The 19,528-nt window shown below is 35.7% G+C and overlaps 2 protein-coding genes across 6 annotated transcripts; both read right to left on the reverse strand.

The window, feature by feature from the left end:
- Positions 1 to 6: 6 nt before the first annotated feature.
- Positions 7 to 2,496, reverse strand: LOC126587183 (transcription factor bHLH162-like). 4 transcript variants are annotated; one of them, XM_050252204.1, is made up of 3 exons: positions 2,072 to 2,496; positions 1,535 to 1,888; positions 7 to 330 (listed from the first exon to the last, which is right to left on the reverse strand). In XM_050252204.1, the coding sequence occupies exons 1-3, from the start codon at positions 2,222 to 2,224 to the stop codon at positions 301 to 303; spliced, it is 537 nt and encodes a 178-aa protein (XP_050108161.1). In that variant the 5' UTR covers positions 2,225 to 2,496; the 3' UTR covers positions 7 to 300. The 4 variants fall into 4 exon arrangements, with proteins under 4 accessions (XP_050108161.1, XP_050108159.1, XP_050108160.1 ...); XM_050252202.1 differs by lacking the exon at positions 7 to 330 and adding an exon at positions 946 to 1,444 and having other exon boundaries at positions 2,072 to 2,489; XM_050252203.1 differs by lacking the exon at positions 7 to 330 and adding an exon at positions 946 to 1,444 and having other exon boundaries at positions 2,105 to 2,482.
- An 8,172-nt stretch (positions 2,497 to 10,668) lies between these two features.
- LOC126587184 (serine/threonine/tyrosine-protein kinase HT1-like) lies at positions 10,669 to 13,863 on the reverse strand. 2 transcript variants are annotated; one of them, XM_050252208.1, is made up of 4 exons: positions 13,687 to 13,863; positions 12,133 to 13,267; positions 11,468 to 11,923; positions 10,669 to 11,127 (listed from the first exon to the last, which is right to left on the reverse strand). In XM_050252208.1, the coding sequence occupies exons 2-4, from the start codon at positions 12,886 to 12,888 to the stop codon at positions 10,852 to 10,854; spliced, it is 1,488 nt and encodes a 495-aa protein (XP_050108165.1). In that variant the 5' UTR covers positions 12,889 to 13,267; positions 13,687 to 13,863; the 3' UTR covers positions 10,669 to 10,851. The 2 variants fall into 2 exon arrangements, with proteins under 2 accessions (XP_050108165.1, XP_050108164.1); XM_050252207.1 differs by having other exon boundaries at positions 12,133 to 13,349.
- Between the last annotated feature and the right edge of the window lie 5,665 nt (positions 13,864 to 19,528).

Raw genomic sequence — 19,528 nt, forward strand, 5'->3', positions numbered from 1 at the left:
GATATGTTTTAATTTTTGTGAAGCTAGCTGGTGGATTGTTATAGTTTTGACGGCCATCAATCCATTTGAGTTATGTCTTCATAAGACAATACTAATTAAGCTAATTCTGAACCCTAAACCCTAGAATCAAAGACTTTTCATCACCACTTAATCTTAATTAATCAACATTGCTCTAGCTGCTCCATATCGTATCAGAACTATTAATCAAGAATACTAAGGGCTTTCCCACATACACCAGCTGCTCCATATCGTATCAGAATTACACAGCTTTTCCAGTCGCATTCTCTTTTTCTGCAAATTTCATTCCAGTACAGCCAAAAGATGCTCATACTGTCCACACGCACACACACATATAGCAAAACTGTTAGCACAGAGTCCTCTTTGACTCCAACTTAGTTGTAGACTGCATGATTATCTTAAAGTTTTGTAATCACGATAGGACTTGTATATTAGATGTTATACAGTCCCTGTAGGACTCTCCGTAACTCTAGCAGATCTTGTATATTTATACTTGATTATGAACAATGGAATAGTGTGACTTCCATCAATATTATTGTTCTATACTTACTGTGTTCTTCCTCTGATTATATATTTCTACAAAAATATATTCAGTTAAGAAATAATTAGATTCATGAGGTGTGACTTGCTACACTATAACTGGGAGAGAGTTTTAACTCCGAACTCAAACACAATAAATATCTATGGTGCTTAATTCTTCTACCTTTTAATAGATGTTTTGATGTAGGACTGAAATTAGTTCCTTCACATGCAATAAAATCAAAAGAACGGAGCGATGAACAATCAGGAAATGTGATTGGAGAATTTGTAATTCAGATATCCCTTGTTTTGCAAGTAAGGAATCGATGGTCTATCATTTTTCATTTTTTTTTCCAATAAACATTGTGATTTTCCTTGTTGTCTACCTGACTATATCTCCTATATATATTTCCATAGATTCAAATAATTTCTGTCATTAAACTGTACGTAGTAAAAATGGTAACTAAGAATAAATTATATACATAGAATGCTATAATATATATATAGAGGCCATAGGACTTGAAAATAAAATCTTCAGATCAACAAACGACATTAGGACTAGTAATTTTGATAAGCTTCAGGCTCATAATTAATTAAGAAGGCCAAATTCGGATCACCAAACGCCATTAGGACTCGTACTTTTGATAAGCTTCAGGCTCATAATTAATTAAGAAGGCCAAATTCGGATCACCAAACGCCATTAGGACTCGTACTTTTGATAAGCTTCAGGCTCATAATCAATTAAGAAGGCTAAATTCAGATCAACAAACGACATTAGGACTTGTACTTCAATGAAGCAGATCATATAATTATAGGTTCAAAATGCACCATCTTGATCGTTCACAAACTTTTTTAGTCTCTCTGATATCCTTGCAGCTACTGAGCCTGCTGCTGCAGACTCTCTAACCTACAGTATATGCGCAGACTATAAAAATGTGTATAATTACAGTACAGTCTAAAAAATTACGATTAATTGTGTGGTTGTTTGCTTAGTTACCTTGGAATGTATTGTGTGAAAAATAGTATCTTTGACAACTGAGAAACTGGCATTAACAATGTCGGCTCCCTCTTCTTGAATCACTTGAATCGACTCATTGAAAATGAACTGGTAATCCAGCCCAGTTATCATCAGAACCCCTAGAGCTGAACCCATTTCATGAATCTCAACCAATGGTGATGAATTTAATCCCTCGGTTATTGCTCCACCACTGCGGCCAAACCCTGCATTACAATGACCGCTCTTCTCGATTCCCATTAGCCTGTCTTTCTTCTCCCTCAGCTTCTCCAAGTTTGTCTGTAATTTTTTAATGTAGTTTACAGCATCATCTAGTTGATCCGGCAGCGATGCTTCCTGCAACAATAATCCCATGAACAAAAACTCATTTCTTTTAGCATGCCTGTATTAGCAGACAAATGTTGTGTCGTTAGATTGTGAGTCTGAATTATCTAATCTTAACAATTGCATAAACAGACACGCAGTCTGACAAGAAAACATGATCTTAACAATTACAGTCTAATCTTAACAATTACACACCCACAAAGAAGATTCAGAGAGTGAGAGAGAGACCCTTGATCGTTGGTGGGGAACAAGAGAATTGAGCTTGGAGAATAGAGCTTTCATTTGATTTCTTCTGTTTTTTTCTATGGTTTTCCTATCAGTTCTAGATGAACTAGGGCACTTCTCCATCAATATATTCCAAACTAGAAAGATGTCAAACAATATCCACCTGCAAATTGAAATACTTGATGATGATATATACAAATAAAAACAAATATTGGTCTTCAATTTGTGGTATATTGCGCGCCCTTATAATTAAGACGCTCAGCAAGAGGAGAGAAAGAAAGCCAAAGGTGAAAGCAGTACTATCACAAGATGCTACTGGAAAAAGTTTACAGATTTCAGAAGGCAGTAGGACCCTTCCCTCTCGTTTTGTTAGAAGAAAATCTGTCTTATAACCAATTGTTTATAGTTTTAAATCTATTTCTCTCGTTATATGACAGACATATAATTGTATATATAAATGACCACACTTAATATCTATCATTTAACAAGGTCCCACGAACCCACCATTGCCCTTGACCGGTCATTTGACAAAGGAAAACGCATTTACTACTGTGCAATTTTCGGCTTTCACAGTTCTTGTGCATATTGCTTCAAGTTATTGGCAGATTTTACGTGAAACCTAGACCATTTATTTTAAGTTCAAATTGTGCCGATAGTAGTGTGAAAATGATGGGCTGGCATGTCACATTTTGCACCCCTTTAACCTAAAGAAAGCGAAATTCCAACGAGTCAATTTCTGCCATACAAACCTTGAACACATGCAAGGGACCCATCTTAAATCATGTAACGTAATGTAATACAAAAATATATAATGCCTCATTCATTTTCTATTCAAAACCTAGTAATTTTAACACTCATTCTTTAACTTCCACCTCTCGTGAGTACAACGAACAAAACAAGGGTAAAACATTCAATTTGGAGGATATATGATCAAACAAAGAAACCCGAAATCGCTAATCTTAATAAACAACAAACAGCGAAAATAAATTAAACAAAACAAGATGAACTATATGAGCCAGAAACTTCCATTACAATGTTAATTTTCTTTCAAGGTTTTTATTAATCTTATGAAGTAGCTAGTTAACTAAACTGAGCTTAATTGTTCCTTTTCGTTTTCTCATATTTGAGTTTGCATTCTAAAATTCATAGATAATCCGTACTCCTGATCAACCTTATCCAACTCATATTTGGGTTGGCTATATTTCACTTACTTCTACACGTGCTCAAAGAGGGTCGATCAGGCCCCCAAAGGGATGTTATTTCCCTTTTCAAGTAGGCATATAAATGTTATACATGTGATAAGGAAACCAATAATTAAAGCTGATATACTGCTGCAACTTTAATCTGCATTCACATATTAAAAAATGGCGTTTCCCCCCCCCTTTTTTTTTTTTTTTGTTCTTCTTTTCCGACAGAAAACTTCAGGAGCACTATATGATTATCAGGAAACAGTATAACAAAGAAATATAATTCAAAGTGGCTTTAGGTGTAACTACCACATCCACATATAAGTGGTTGCTGTTTCTTGAGATTTATGAAACTAAAGTTACCAATATCTGTTTACTTTATATTAAATCTGAAAGGAACAAATGAGATGCATAGTCTCTCTAATTCCCATACAACCTGGGTATCGTTGCTTTCTTCATGCACAAAAGGTGGAGACACATAGTCTCTCTTGATCATCTTGTTGTTCGATTTGATCCCTTGAGTGTTCAAATCTTTCTTGCTACGTCGTTTCATTTCTCACCACATATTCGTAACTAGCTATCATATTCTTAACTAAATTATCATAGGGATGATCTTTTTGAAATGCGAATGCCTAGAAGTATCTAGGCTTCACAGTTGATTTTCCTGTAGTAATCATTACAAAACCGAAATGATAGATAAATAACATAAGATTTCTTCACAAATTACTGGATATGTACGTAATACAACTAAACACACTTTGTGATGCGAACAAGTTTCTTTTTTACACTTTCACTGGTTAGATTTATGGTCCTAAAACTAGGAAAAGTATACTCGCAGGATTCTTTTTCTAGTCATCTCGTGATCTCATCCGTTCATTGTATATTGTGCGGTTAGTTTTCGTTAGATACTATTCATATTTAATTTTAAATTTTAAATTTTAAAATAATTTCTGACCGCATGATGTACAATGAACGAGTGAGATCACGGAATCTTTAAGATCCCTAGGAAAATGATCCGGCGAGAATCTTTTTCCCTAAAACTATGTGTCATCATCTCATCACTCAGCATTTTTTTTTCTGAGAATATGACTTTAGCCCTTGGAACTCAATTTTCTCCACATAAAATCCGATGTAAATTTTTTGCTCAAATAAAACTCATTGACTAGACTCCACATAAGCAAATTCATTAATTATGTTTGACTTTACCCATTTAAAAATTTTTGGATGCCTAAAATACCCTTACTGAATGTTTAATGTACACAATTAATTCTATGCAAATTGTAAGGGAGAATTAATGATTTTACAAAAATAATATTTTGCATATAAATGTAGGGATTTGTTGGTTAGTTTGGCTCTCAAATTCTAATTTACCATTACAACGTGTCCATATTATATATAGGTAAATTATTGTACTCTTAAATACATATATAAAAAAAATTTGTTGTTAAAGTAAAAATATATAAATTAAAGGAGATAAAAATTGCAGGTAAATTAATTTTAGGACAAATAAAAAGAAAAGAACCAACCATAGGTAAATTATTTACATGTACAGTCTAGATATTTGATTCACATAAAAAATGTAGGTAAATCACGTGTGCATAATTTACCTACTATTATTGAAATTTACGTACTTGCATAATTTACCTACTATTATATTAATTTACCTACTTGCATAATTTAGGAAAAATGCCAACAAAACATGAGAATATTATTTGCATATATCATAGGTAAATTGCAGGTAAATTAATTTTAGGACAAAGAAAAATAAAAGAACCAACTATAGGTAAATTATTTAAATATACAGTCTAGATATTTTATTCACATAAAAAATGGATAAATCACATGTGCATAATTTACCTACTATTATTGAAATTTACCTACTTGCATAATTTGTAACATCCCACATCGCCTAGGGGAGTGTATCCTATAAGCCTTATATGTATATTCCTATATCTACCTAGTACGAGGCCTTTTGGGAGCTCACTGGCATCGGGTTCCATCCGAACTCCGAAGTTAAGCAAGTTCGCAGCAAGAGCAATCCCAAGATGAGTGATCCACTGGAAAGTTCTCGTGTGAGTTCCCAAAAACAAAACCGTGAGGGCGTGATCGGGACCCAAAGCGGACAATATCGTGTTACAGCGAAGTCGAGCCCGGGATGTGGTGGGGGACCCCGGGCCGAGATGTGACAATTTGGTATCAGAGCCAATCCCTGGCCAGAAGTGTGCCAATGAGGACATCGGGCCCCTAAGGGGGGTGGATTGTAATATCCCACATCGCCCAGGGGAGTGGATCCTGTAAGCCTTATATGTATATTTCCATCTCTACCAAGCACTTGGCCTTTTGAGAGCTCACTGGCTTCGAGTTCCATCGGAACTCCGAAGTTAAGTGAGTTCACAACGAGAGCAATCTTAGGATGAGTGACCCACTGGGAAGTTCTCGTGTGAGTTCCCAGAAACAAAACCATGAGGGCGTGATCGGGGCCCAAAGCAGACAATATCGTGTTATTGCGGAGTCGAGCCCAAGATGTGGTGGGGGCCCGGGCCGGGATGTGACATAATTTACCAACTATTATATTAATTTACCTACTTGCATAATTTAGGAAAAATGCCAACAAAACATGAGAATATTATTTGCATATATCATAGGTAAAAATTGCCTAAAGAAATATGAGAATATTTTGTTTATATACTGTAGGTAAATTACAGCGAATAATAATTTAATCATTATTTAAAGTAATGCACTAGATTGTTGTAGAAATTAAAAATAAATAAATAGAAAAAACGTCAGGATGATTAATTAGATTTTAAGGCCCTTTCAAGTGTGGGTTGTGGCAAAAATTGTAAATAATTTGTGTTAGTAGGTTACTTATATTCTTATGTGGCAGCTTATTTGACTTTTTGGTTTTTGTTGGATGTTTAATTATATGTGGGTTTATGTTTAAAAATCATGATTTTTCAGGACCAATATCTAATGAACCCTTTTTTTTTTTTTGCCCTGAACCCTAACCTAACCCTAGTTTTAGAACCAAAATTCCTACCTTTATAATCGATAATTTGATCGATACCATGCATAGTAACCAGATTGTTCCACTATAACAAAACCTGTCAATTTCATTGCCAGTGCTCGTAGACATATTCATTAAAATTAAGCATTATCTTATCTTTCCAGTTTCCCCACATCCAAATCAAAATGTTGGCCTAGGCGGCAGAAGATTAAACAAAGAGCAAAGAAAAAGCGTTGAATAGTAATTTACCAAACCCTAATTTAAAAAATATATATTCACTTCCAATAAAAAAAAAAACTCCATTTCTATCTTTTCGACAAAACAATAAAAAATAAAAAAACTCCAATAATTAGTTGGCATGGTATTTGCCTTGATATTCTGGGCGATTCTGTGATTTGATTTAGTAGGATTGAGATCCTTCGGATCTTTATTTGGAGTTTACGGATCGAAAGATTCGAACTACTCAATTTCATTCCAACGTTCTCCATTAGCTCATCTTATTAGCACATTTCACAAAAATTCACAAACTCGAACGGCTCTAGTCTCTTTTTCTTGAACAACTCAGATCTCTTGGTCTGCAAACTCGAGGGAGTTCTCAAGTGGATCTCATTCTGTTTTGGTAAGTTTGGAGTCGTGCAAAAGGACCAAAAAGGGTCCCCATCCTTGTGGCATCTGCCATGAACTAAAGTTGATTGAATTGGCCGGTCTGCCACTAAAAATAATGACCAAGACTCGTACATAAGCACTTCCACAAAAATATGAAATATAATTAAAACTTTCATATCGGATGTCTATTTTTGTATCACAATTAAGTACTATTCTTTTGGTTGGTAGTGACTTTCCAACTTGCCACAAGACTCAAGTCATACATCATATGGTTAAATTCCCTACTGCAATTCTCCAACCAAGACAATTCATTGGATCAAATATTTGACCATAACTTGCAGGAGCCAATTAGCTGGGTGTTAATGGTCTAGATTCCTCTTTCTTTCCTTTGGGTCCTTTCCTTTGGTACATGTTATGTGTTGGGATTAGGGTTGGAGAAAATTTAGGGTAGCGTTATCCACACATCCATTTTTATTTTATCCACACACCTATTTTTACTTCTCAAACATCATTTGTTTGTTTGTTTTTTTTTTTTTTTTTTTTTGTTGTGGATCGAATAAATTGAAGAAGATTAATGACAAAAAATTAACAAGAGTGTGTGAAAAGTGTTAACCATAGTACCGAAACCTTTAACACGTACAAAAGAAAGGAGGCTTGAGAGAGAGAGGAAGGAGAGACTTAGAGAGGAAGTAATCACTATTTCATTTAACTTTCTTAATGAATCATTACACACAATCTTTACACTAATATAAATGAATGTAAAAATGAATGTGTATCGAAAATCTGTTGTCACTAACGGTCTATTATTTTTGGTTTGCAATACTTATTACGTGACTTAAGTTATAAAACATATTTTATCATTTGTGTCTGATTGAAGTATTGGTATTTCAAATTCATTTTCATTTCATAAATGATGGAAGTTTTTCTCAATGTTCTTCTCTCTCTTCTTTTGTTTCCAAGTTAATCAAGCGGAAATAATATTTGAACTTTAAACCTCCTTTAAAAAAAGGCTCTTTAGATATGGGTCCAAAGTAACTAAAAATTAGACATATTTCAAAAGTCAAAAGTCACTAAAAATTAGACTTATTTAAAAAATAAGACTATAAAATTGGACATATTTCAAATTTTCTCATAAAAAGAACATAATACTTAACCAATTTTGTAGTTTACTTTTGTCTTCTTATTGAACTTGAATTCATCAAACTAGTCTACCATCTAAAAGGATAAAGAACCAGGCTTTCCTTTGCCCTATTGGGCGGGTAGCATCCATCTGCCGCTTTTTTTTTTTTTGGTTATCCATCTGCCATTTGCTAAAGGGAATTTGCTTGCTTTCTCATTGGTTATTCTGGTCAAAAAGGAAATAATTAAGCTTTTAAATCACGTCAGTTGGTATTCTTATGGCAAATTACGTCACTTAAATTACGTCACTTAATTTATAGACCACAAGTTTCACAAGTATGTTTAGGTAGTTGAGAAACAATAAAAAGACTCTTTTTAATGTGAAACTCTTCATAAATTTTCTATCACTTTTCCTGGACTATCTGTTCTCTCATATTTTTTTTTACAATGTTTTATTATTGGCATGAAATTTATGTTAAATTGTGAGGTAGTGCTCATATAAAGAGACTTTGAAAGAGCATTGTACCTCCAAACATGCAGGACACAGCACCAGGCCTTGTTAAATGCCACAATTGAAAAAATTAATTCAAGTCAAGTTTAGGAGAAAAACACATAAAATGATTTACGGTCTTGTAATTTTCGGGTCTAATAATATATTACCAGGTATAATATTTTAAATAAAAATATGTAATTAGTTAGAACATCACAATAAAAGACAAACATGTTCCATGTAAATTACTCTAAAATTTAAGACTTCGAGTGGTTAGATTTTTTTTGACAAAAAAAAAAGTGGTTGGATTTTTATTCAATTGACAAGTCCACTGCATGTGAAAAACTACAAATCACTGCAAGAGATTGGGATATTTTTGCTGGTTTGTGTTAATGTTGCTTGTTGCAATTGGCTTTCATGTTTTTTGCAGAAAAGAAAACGTCGAAGGCATGAGAAATTTAAAGTATCACGGATTTAAGTTGAAAGTTATAGGTGGCAAAAATTATAAATAAGAAGGGCCATTCCATGCAATGCATCTAAATAAATTCTGCAATCGAATTTGGTAGCGAAATGTGATTGCTATAAGCGTTTTTACTTTAAGCACTTTAATTAGAAGCATAACAAATTTTATTGATTAAAAGTGCTTTTAAGAGCAGCACAAGAGAAACAATCTAACAATATATCACGTAGTATTATTCTAAGAAAATACTCATGCTCATAGTGTTTTGCTTAGATTCACTTTTGTTACAAGGGAAGTCATTTCTGCACATTCCAATGCTTCTTCCAAAAAATACTTATTGCCTTTCGAACCTAAAATCAATTTTATCAAAAGCACTTTCAGTCATTTATAAATCACTTTCAAACGAGTCCTTAAAAATTTTCAGCCAAACGTTGTTAGAAACACATATGGTCAACCTAAAGCACTACGAACATGCCCCAACACTTTTGCTACACAAGGACAACGTGGTTCTCTCTTTAATTGTCCAAGTTGAGTCCTTGACAATAAAACACACAAGAACATTGTGAGAATTAATGTGAACATGTCCTCTACCTACCTATTTAAAGATCAAGGGGTTCTTTTGCACCTGCCTTTCCATACAAGTAACGAAACATAATGCAAAGATGGTAGGCCACGCATCCATGTCTGGTTCAGAAAGACATCTATGTTCTGCATTAAGAGTTCCCAAAGCGTTATTGCAGCAGGGAAGGAGACGATTAGACAAAGGGGTCGATGACTAGGTGGTTTAAACAACAAACCGGGAGTTGGGGGTGGGGGGTTGTAAGGTAATTGCCTAATTGAAGGAGTCACTCTTTCAACATTGATGGAGAATTATTTGAAGAAAACTTTAACGAAAAGCTTCCGGTACTATTCATTTTAACAAAAAACCACATTTTTACACTAAAAAATCAATCTTGGTACTATTCACTTGACCCTTTATTTTGTCTTTACCATTAAAACTCAAAGTTTTCAAGCCGTTTTCATTAGTTTTCATTTTTAAATGCTTGAGAAGATGATGGGGGAAAAAAAACACCAATCATTCTGGTTGTGAAAATGACCTGTGAAAAGGAAAATCCAAATCCTGATTGGGTGGTGTATCCATACTTCTCAAACACTCCTCTGAATTTCTGGTTGTCAGATAGAAAGAACTTAAGATGATCAATGGACAAAAATTAACAAGAGTGTAAAAGGTAAAAAGAGGTGTGTGAGTAGCACTACCCTTCTTGATTTCATGAAATATGAATCTCTCAAATTTGAATCATAAATGACATGAAGAATTCGGTAAGGCAACATGATCAAATGACTGGTAAAACCACCCTCACAAAAGCATTATACCCCCTATATTTTGGTCCATGAAATTTTTTTATAGGACAATATGATCACGTGATTGGTAAGCATGATCACGTGACTAATAAAATCACTAACAAAAGTATATACCTCCTGTATTTTGGCACGACCCAAAACTACGCATGCTCGGTGTGAGAACTACCCTAATTAGAAACTCTACCCAAGTTCTCTTTCAATCAAATCAAACTTTGCAAAGAAAAGGGAGTTATAACTGTCACCATATAGCATTTTCCACCCCTCAAATTCTATAATTTATAGACAGTGAGTGAGAGATTAAAAAATGCAAAATTGATAAGCATTTGTGGTGTACGTGTATAATATAAAAAATATATATTTGCCTATCAATCTATTAATTCAATTCCACTTGTTCAACGTGAATGTGACATCACAGAAGATTACAAATCAAAAGGCTTAGAGAAAACGAACCTTTTTTTTTAATTACAATTTTGACCTGGTGACGCTACAAAAGCCAGGAGGTCTCACAAGAAGGATGATGATTCAAGAGAACTTGGGTTTAGGCGTTGGTGTGCTATGAGGATGCACAGGACCAAGCTTCTGAATCCGGTGAAGGAGCTTCCCCTTCTTGTGATCTTGGCAGATTGGACTTGTTACATGATTCAAGGTTCCGTCACGGGCGAGGGAAGACTCGAATTGCTCCAATGCCTTTACGACCTGCGGAAACTCGGGCCTTTTCTCCGGATGCAAGGACCAGCATTGCTCGATCAACGCCCGCATTGCAGATGGGCAACCCTTGGGGATAACAGGCCTCAAATTCTGAAAAAGCAACCCACAATTTGTTAGAATGTGGTTAACATGCAACTTTAACTAAGAGCTGTTCTTTTTGATAAGTAACTTTCATTCAGAGATCTGCACAAAGAGCTTCGCGAGAAAGAGTAAATGGCGGAAATATTAGTTCAGCGCACCAATTTTCAAACAAAACACCCGAATCTTTTGCAAACTCGTTTCATTGTTATCGTCATTGGCTACTCCTCGAACACTAGACTTTGCAGTGAAGACAAAAGCTAGAACTAAGGAACTAACAAAAGTGTGGATGAAGGAGCCTAAAATGCACACTTCTAACTGTAGGCAAGGGAGACAAAAGTTATGAACGTACCTTGTTCACAACAGCAAAAGCAGCCTGAATGGGATTCATATCCTCGTAGGGGATTGCTCCGGCTACCATTTCCCACAGGACGAGTCCAAAGCCGTACACGTCAACCTTCCGTCCATAGGATTTACGCTTGATCATCTCTGGGGCCATCCAACGGTATGTCCCAGGGTCGTCGGCCAACGAATCACAGTACGCCTCCTCACAGGCTATGCCAAAATCAGCAATTTTCAGGTGGAATTCTTCATCAATAAGAACATTTTCGGGCTTAAGGTCCCGATGAGTGACTCCTTGCGAGTGGATGTATTCCATTCCCCGAGCAATGTCCAAGGCAATAGCAACCAGTTTCTCCAGAGGAAGAGATTTTTCCTCAAGCTTGTGCAGATATGCCCTCAAGGAACCCTCTGATAGATATTCCGTGACTACACAATAAACCGGTGGCTTTCTGCACGCTGCAATGAACTGTTTCAAGGAAACAAAATATCAGTAACAAAGGATACACCGTTCTGCAACCTCGAGCTCACGATTTGCAATTACGAAAGTTCTAAACATGGTTAAATCATATCTGATGTTTAAAATCTTCAAGCTAGGATACATAATTCGTTCACCAGCATAAGAAAATGTAACAATCCAAATGCATACAAGGTGGAAAAGAGGAAGAGATTACATACCTTTATGACGTTCGAATGGTGGAGACGAGATAGAAGAGTGACTTCTCTGTTAAACTGTTTCTCCAATCGAGCTGCCAACACCCCGCCTTCGTCATCCTCCGGCACCCTGATAATCTTAACAGCAACAGCTTTGTCATTGTAGATACCATGGTAAAGCCTGCTATGCGCCCCATGAGCAAATTTAAGCCCAAGAAACAGCTTCGACAAATCAACGCAAAATTCATCGGCAGCGTCCACGGCATTGACTCTCCCGCCGGCATGATCAAAGTACTTGGCCCAAGGCGACTCCTTCCGGCTCTTCGTCTTGTCATTGACTTTCATAGAAGCCAAGTGCCTGAGGGGGCTCGTATTCATCGAATTCGATGACTTACTGTGAGAATCCTTACTGAACAACCTTCCCAACCCCTTTCTCTTAGGATGTGGTGTCGAAAACCTCTTCGTATCAGACTTGGCTTCCTTAAACGCATCGGAGATGTGGATCTGACGCACAGGGGACAAAGATCTCTGCTTATTGGTAAGAAGATTTCGCCTAACCGGCGTATGAACAGAATTCCTCTGAATCTTTGAATTACTGGAACTCGATTTCTGCTTCGAAGGAGCTGCTTCCGCTTCTGCCACCGCTGCTGGTGCAGGCCTTGACTTTAATCCGGCTATCCGGACGTCCTGCAGGGCTAACGGAAGGGCGGCCAATCTTGAAGAATCAAACCGATGAGAAAATTTCGTCCTCCGAATCCAAGAATACGCCTCTTCCTCCATCCTCCCCAGTAATTATACCAAATCCCAACCCAGCTTTACACCCACAAAACCACCCTATTCACCTCCTCCTCGTCCTGGAGCCGAGAAGAAGGCCTAAATCCAACTGGGAAATCCTCAAACAATCTGAATTCAGCTACAAACAAGCTCGAAAATCCGAAGTTCTTCAAGCCCATCAACAACGACCTCTAACTTTATCAAACTAGTTGAAGAAAAAGAATCAAACTTTTTGCATCACTGAAACTAAGGAAGTATTGAAGCCCTTACGGAAGAATGAGGCCGCATCAAATCCTCAAACCCACCAAATCTCATCAATCTGCAGACCCTTCCAATCAAATAATTTGGACACCCTCCTCAGCACCACCAAACCCTCTTAGGCTCTCTAAATAAATATAAAAAATAATAAACCAAATAAAATTAAACTTGTTTTTGTTTCAAAGTCAAACACCACCTTCCGTAAAAGCCTGAAAATTCATACGAAAACAACCCAATAAACCAGTCAATAAAAATAAAATTAAAGCCCCGAAAAACAAAAGTGTATTCAATTATATTGAAATCGAAGAAACACCCATGATTACAACCCATCAAGCTCGGTAGAAAAAGCTAAAAAAACAATCATTGTGTCAAAACAATCATAACTCCACTAAAATAATGCAGAATAAAAAAAATCCCCAGATGCAAAAACCTAAAAAAAAATTAATAAATCACACGTAATATATAACCAGAAAAAGTCAAAAAAATCATATTTTAAAAAAAAAATAGCCATGTAAAATGCCCGAGCTGAGCTGATGAGGAGCTTACCATAAAGGGCATGGCTTCTACTTCATGGCGACAAACCACCATAAGCTTCAAGGGCATTTCACCATCTGAAATGGGCGACGAGGAGGTGAGGTCGAGGAGGCGAGACGGAGAGGGGAGAGAGAGAGAGAGAGAGAAAGAGGAAGAAGGAAGAGAGAGAGAGAGGAGGAACTGTTTGATTAAAATAATGAGAAATGTGGGATTCCATGTGTCGTTATCGGAAAGAATGAGGTACGGACACGACTTGTCAAAAAGCCAAACCAAACCAAACCAAACGCCAGCCCAAGAGACCAACTAGGCAATTTGCGGTTCCTGGTACGGTTCGCACGGACGCGCTCTCTCTGTACGTGTGCGCTGAGACGTGTTACTTGAATTTACTAATTACCCCTTTGTTTTTGGTGTGTGTGATTCCTGTTGGGTTATGGAGGTTAGAGGGCTAATCTTGGTATTATCGGGTATCACATTCGAACTTTCATCCTGAATGTGAGGGACAAATAGGCTGTATGTTTGTCGGGAGGTAGTAGGATAGGTAATGCCATAGATAGCTATGCATGTATGTTAGTATAGGAGAATTCGGTTGGAGTTGGCCTTGTAAATTTTTTTTGGGTTTAGGTTTATTTGTACTTCAAGTAATAGATTAGTATATATTCGTATATTGTGTTATCAATACAATTACAAATCTAAAATGTATGACAGTGTATTGTTTATACATGATTCATGCACAATTTTAAAAGAATAATGATATCCATGCTCACAGTTCTAAAAATTTCAACATATGCGTTAGGCAGCTGGTCACCGCCTAATTAATTCCTAGGCATTTGAAAATTAAGAAAAGCCAGCTAGACCTGCTTAGGCGCCTGCCTAGATCTGCCTAGCACTTCCTATGTCGCAACTATCACTTAGACATAAAATATATAACTCTCATTTTGCATTATGTTCTAATACTTTATAATCTATTTGATTCTATTTTGCATTTTAGGCCCTCGCCTAACCTCCTAGGCGCTAGACCTCAGCCTATCGTTGTCACGCCCCGACCCGCAAATAAAGACTATCCACGAGCTAGGGTGTGAGTCATATCTTAGCTATAGAAATAAATTCTATAACCAAGATATGGTGGAAAATAAAATAAAATTATAACAATTACACCATACATCAACAAAATTTTACATAAAAATTTAATGAATACGCAGCGGAAATAGAATAGTACATAAATTAATTCACAACAAAAACTACTAACAAAATAATAATTAAATTGTAACAATTCTTTCAAATGCATGAAATATATACAAATGGAATGGATGAATGTACTCACTCCCTTCTAATCTCGTCAACGCATACCTAAGGCACCCAAGCGTGCACGTCCCATACCATACTTATACCACTTGGCTCTGAGTACGTTAGAATATGAGTTAACTCCCGTTCATCCCTTAAACCCAATTTTTGTAATTAAACTCTCAGTTTCCACTTTATTAAGTAGGCACTTCACCCAACGCTCAAATGTATATTCAAGCCATGCACCCTACGCTTGACATATACAAGATTTCATTATTTTTAACAATCAACCAATTGTATACTCAAGCCATGCACCCTATGCCTGACATATACACGATTCATTATTTTATATTCAAGGCAAACTTTAGCCCTTGAATATCCTCACAACTTAAACACTTTATACAAGTGAGCACTTGACACAACACAACTCTTTTTCTTGCTTTGCAATGCATATGTATATGCCATGTTCACGTATATATCAATACTCACACTTTATCTAACAAGCCTGCAACTTCAACATAAATCCAATTGATTAGTAACAAGGGTAATATAATCATAATATAAACAAAATAATAATCTATAATTCATCATATAAAATGTTACTCGTGGACCACTCCATATATATTTGTTCATCGTCTCGTCCATCTTGGTCGGGCAACCTGTTTTTATTAAAAAAGAATAGACATTCATGTTAGAGAAAATAATTATTAGAGTGAAATATATGTCTCCAAGGCCACAAGGCATGAAATTATGTCTCTAGCTTTTCCCTTTCCAAACATCATCTTTTATTTTTATTTTAGCCCACCATTTCTTCTTCTTCTTTAATATAGCTGAAACTATCAGCTGTTCGAACTGGGATATAAGTCAGCACATAGATTAGATTGTCGTGGTTTTTGGATATGTTATAGAGGAGATGATAAGAAACAACTTTTGTGAAGGAAATGTTTTGATTCGAGTTACAAAAAATGGGGTTTTGGTACTCATAACATAGCTGTCCAGTTTTCTGCGGGATTAGAGACATGAGTTGGTATTTCAGACATATTGGACGATCACACCGTTGGATGTTTCTGGAATTTTGATATATCATGGTAGAAAGACAAAAGAACAACTCTCATGAAGGAAGTATTATAATATAATATATGGATGATGATGTTTTGATCTGTTAAATAGGCTGGACGAATTTCTAGTTTTTAGATATCTTTCTTTTAATAGATGGAGTTTGGTGGAGAGACTTGTTGGATAAGGTCTCATGTATTTTCTGGGATTTGTCCCACACTTTTGTACATCATTCTCAAGGGAAAATAAATGGATAATTTTGATGTTTTGGTGGGAGTGTTCTTTTGGCAATGATCTCAAATGTAAACGCATAAACACACAAGATTTAAGTGGTTCGCCAAATCAACTATATCCACTGAGGTTTGCTTTCATTGTATTTCACTATATATATGAGGGACTTACAAATACAATGAAAGATGGCTTAAAGCCTTAACAATATGTAAAAGAAAGGTAATTGGGTAACATGAAAGGGAGGATGGCTTTTTATTGGAGTTGTTCTTTTTCTTTCTTTTTATCTTCTTCTTCCTTTGTCTTTTCTCATTCTCTCTTCTCCATATCCTCCGTTGGTTCTTTGCTCCTTCCTTTATAGAGATTGCATGAAATCTTCCTCTCCAAAGAATCTCCACAAGTGTGCCAATAGAAAGAAAACAAGTGTAGTGCCAATCATTAAACATATGTGTTCCAATAGAAACACACCAAATGTTAACCTAATCATCACCATGAAATGTGTTCCAATCACAAGGCAACAAATGTTGTCCTAATCCTTAGCAATGAAATGTGTTCCAATGGAAAAACAACAAGTGTTAGATTAATCATGAATTAATGAATATCATGCAAGGTGTTCCTTGCACCCAAAGGCCACGTCCAAACAATTTGGGGAATGAATCCTCACCAATTATCAACCATGATATGTGGTTCAATAGTAAAACAACAAATGTGAAGTTAATCAATATCATGCAAGGTGAACAAACACTCAAAAGTCACGTTCGAAGTCTAAGGGATATGCATCCCACCCATTCTCACCTCATTGGAAAATTTGGAATGATAGATTGAAGCATTGAAGAGAGAATATAGACAATTAATTGAAATTCCCCTAGGCTAGTGAGTAAACATTCTAAAACAACAACATACTGCCACATGCATGCCAATACATATGCATACCTAGTCTATGGCTCTATATAGACTCACACCTCTCCAATGTTTAGGGGTGAGTAATCTCTCTACATTAGCTCAACTTGCCAACTCACTCCTACTTGGTAAAAATATCAAACCAAACTCAACACTTAGCCACACGTATAAGCCAAAGGCTTCCCACCTCCACACCCTAATTATTAGCTTCTATTAATTACCAACTTCCACCTTAACCTATCCAGAGTGGTGACTAACCCCTCCTCTTTATTCTCTAATGGTTGGCAAAACTCTACTTAGCCTTTGTGAGAAAATAAAGTCAAACTCATGCACTTAGACACATGCACGTATGCTATATAGACTTCCACTCCACATTTAGAGTGGTGAGTAATCACCAAATCATTAACTCCTAATGTTACAAACTCTCCACCTCATCTTTGAGAGAAAATAACAAAACAAAACTACTCATTTAGTCCAACCTCAAACTCTTGGCCCTTTGTGAGGAAATTCAAACCAAGCTCATTTAATCTCCCTTCTCCAATTCAAACTAACAATATCTCTAATTACATATGAACATGAAATAGCTAGTTTTTGAAATAATTTGTAGGAAAAAGGATTTTACATTGAAACTATAATTTACATATCGAAAATAGGTTCTTGTACGTAAAAATAATTACCCACGTACACACGTATATACATATAACCATTTTTTTAATATGGGGTATTACAATCGTCTAACTAGCGCTTAGCATCTTTTGGAACTTTGCATACGCCTACTTTGACTTCCCAGACAACTCAATTTTTGAGTGTCGGATCTAACAAGGTTATGTCAAACGTAGAAATGGATGTGAATAGCTTTATTCTTTTTAAGGTCGTTGGAGTTGGAAAATAAATTGGAAAGGGAGACATAGTTTTTCTTGCTTTTACGAAAAGAAAAGAAAAGTGAAAATAAAGAAAAGGCCTTTGGCAAAAGAAAAAAAAAACAAGAAAAATATATAAGCTAAAGAAAAAGGCCCAACGGCCGACATAATCAAACCCAACCGGTTCAGCGGGATTTGATCCAACTCTTAGGACCGGCCCAATTAGTTCCAACCCAATGGATATTCCAAGCGTGAGCTGGACGGGGTCGATGGGCGTGTTAAAACTTTATGGCGCGTGTTTTAACTGACTAATCAGAGATTAATGTAATTACTGGCACGTGCCTTATATAGTAAATAAAAAATTAGATAAAAGGAAAGGAAAAATAGAAGGAACACAAAAAAAAAAAAAAAAAAAAAAGAGGAGAGAACCCAATCTCTTATATAAAGCACTATTTGAGCGTGTAATTCTAAAACAGAGTTGTTTCCTGTCCTTTTTAATTCCGAATTATTGATCTTTTAAGTGTGTGTTTTACTTTTCCTTTAGTGTGTTTTTGTGATTTGAATTTGTGGGCATTAGGGCAAGCACACGATTTTATTCAATTTGTGTAATCCAGGTTTGCACCTCCTTAATGTATTTCAAATATGTGTGAAGTTCTTAGATCATCTCCGATGGAGAGAGTTCAATGGCTATTTACACTCTAAAATTTATGATTTATACTTAAAAGTAGCTCTCTTTTTTTTCATCCATCCTCCAATATAAATTTAGGCTCCTAATTGGTCGAATAATGGTTTTTCCCATTGAACTTTTGTTTAACAATATATTTTGTGTTATCTTAATTTATTTTTATAAATGTTTTAACTTTAAACTATTCAAATTGTGACCAAGTATGAAAAATCACACAACCAACCATTCCAACACACACTAACCACACTTCAATATGTTGCTAAACACACTAAATATTTTTATTTGGGTGGAATATGAGTTAACTATTTTTCAAAAATATTTTAATTATTGGATTAAAATTTGAGTTGTTAGATTCAATACCAAAAAAATTAACTCAGAGAAAAAAGAAATTCAAACCATGACTAATCATTCAACTCTCACTAAATTGAGCGAGTCCACGTGCACTACCATGCCTCTGATTCTCACCGGATTTAGGTTGACCTAAATTCTTGTGTATATTTGGTTTGGGTTTGGGTTTTAGGCTTGTGTTGGGAAATGTTTTAAAATTTAAACCTCTACATTTAGGGTTTGGGTTAATAAAAATCTGGTGTTTCTTTGAGGTCAATCTTCAATTTGTAAAGAATATTTTTTAAGTATCTATATTGTGTCCGAAATTACGTGTTTTTTAGAAGCGATATTGGATAGGGAATTCGAGCTCGTACTTTGGATGCAGAGTATACGTTAATAATATTGGTATATGTTTTTGTTTCCGGACAGATTTGAGTATATATAATGGAGGGTTCACTAGATATGTTGTGGTGCGCGCATTGCAGGGATCTTATTCCTCCGACACAAGATAACTACT

This window comes from Malus sylvestris, chromosome 10, assembly GCF_916048215.2.
Source record: "Malus sylvestris chromosome 10, drMalSylv7.2, whole genome shotgun sequence".
Lineage (NCBI taxonomy): Eukaryota > Viridiplantae > Streptophyta > Magnoliopsida > Rosales > Rosaceae > Malus > Malus sylvestris.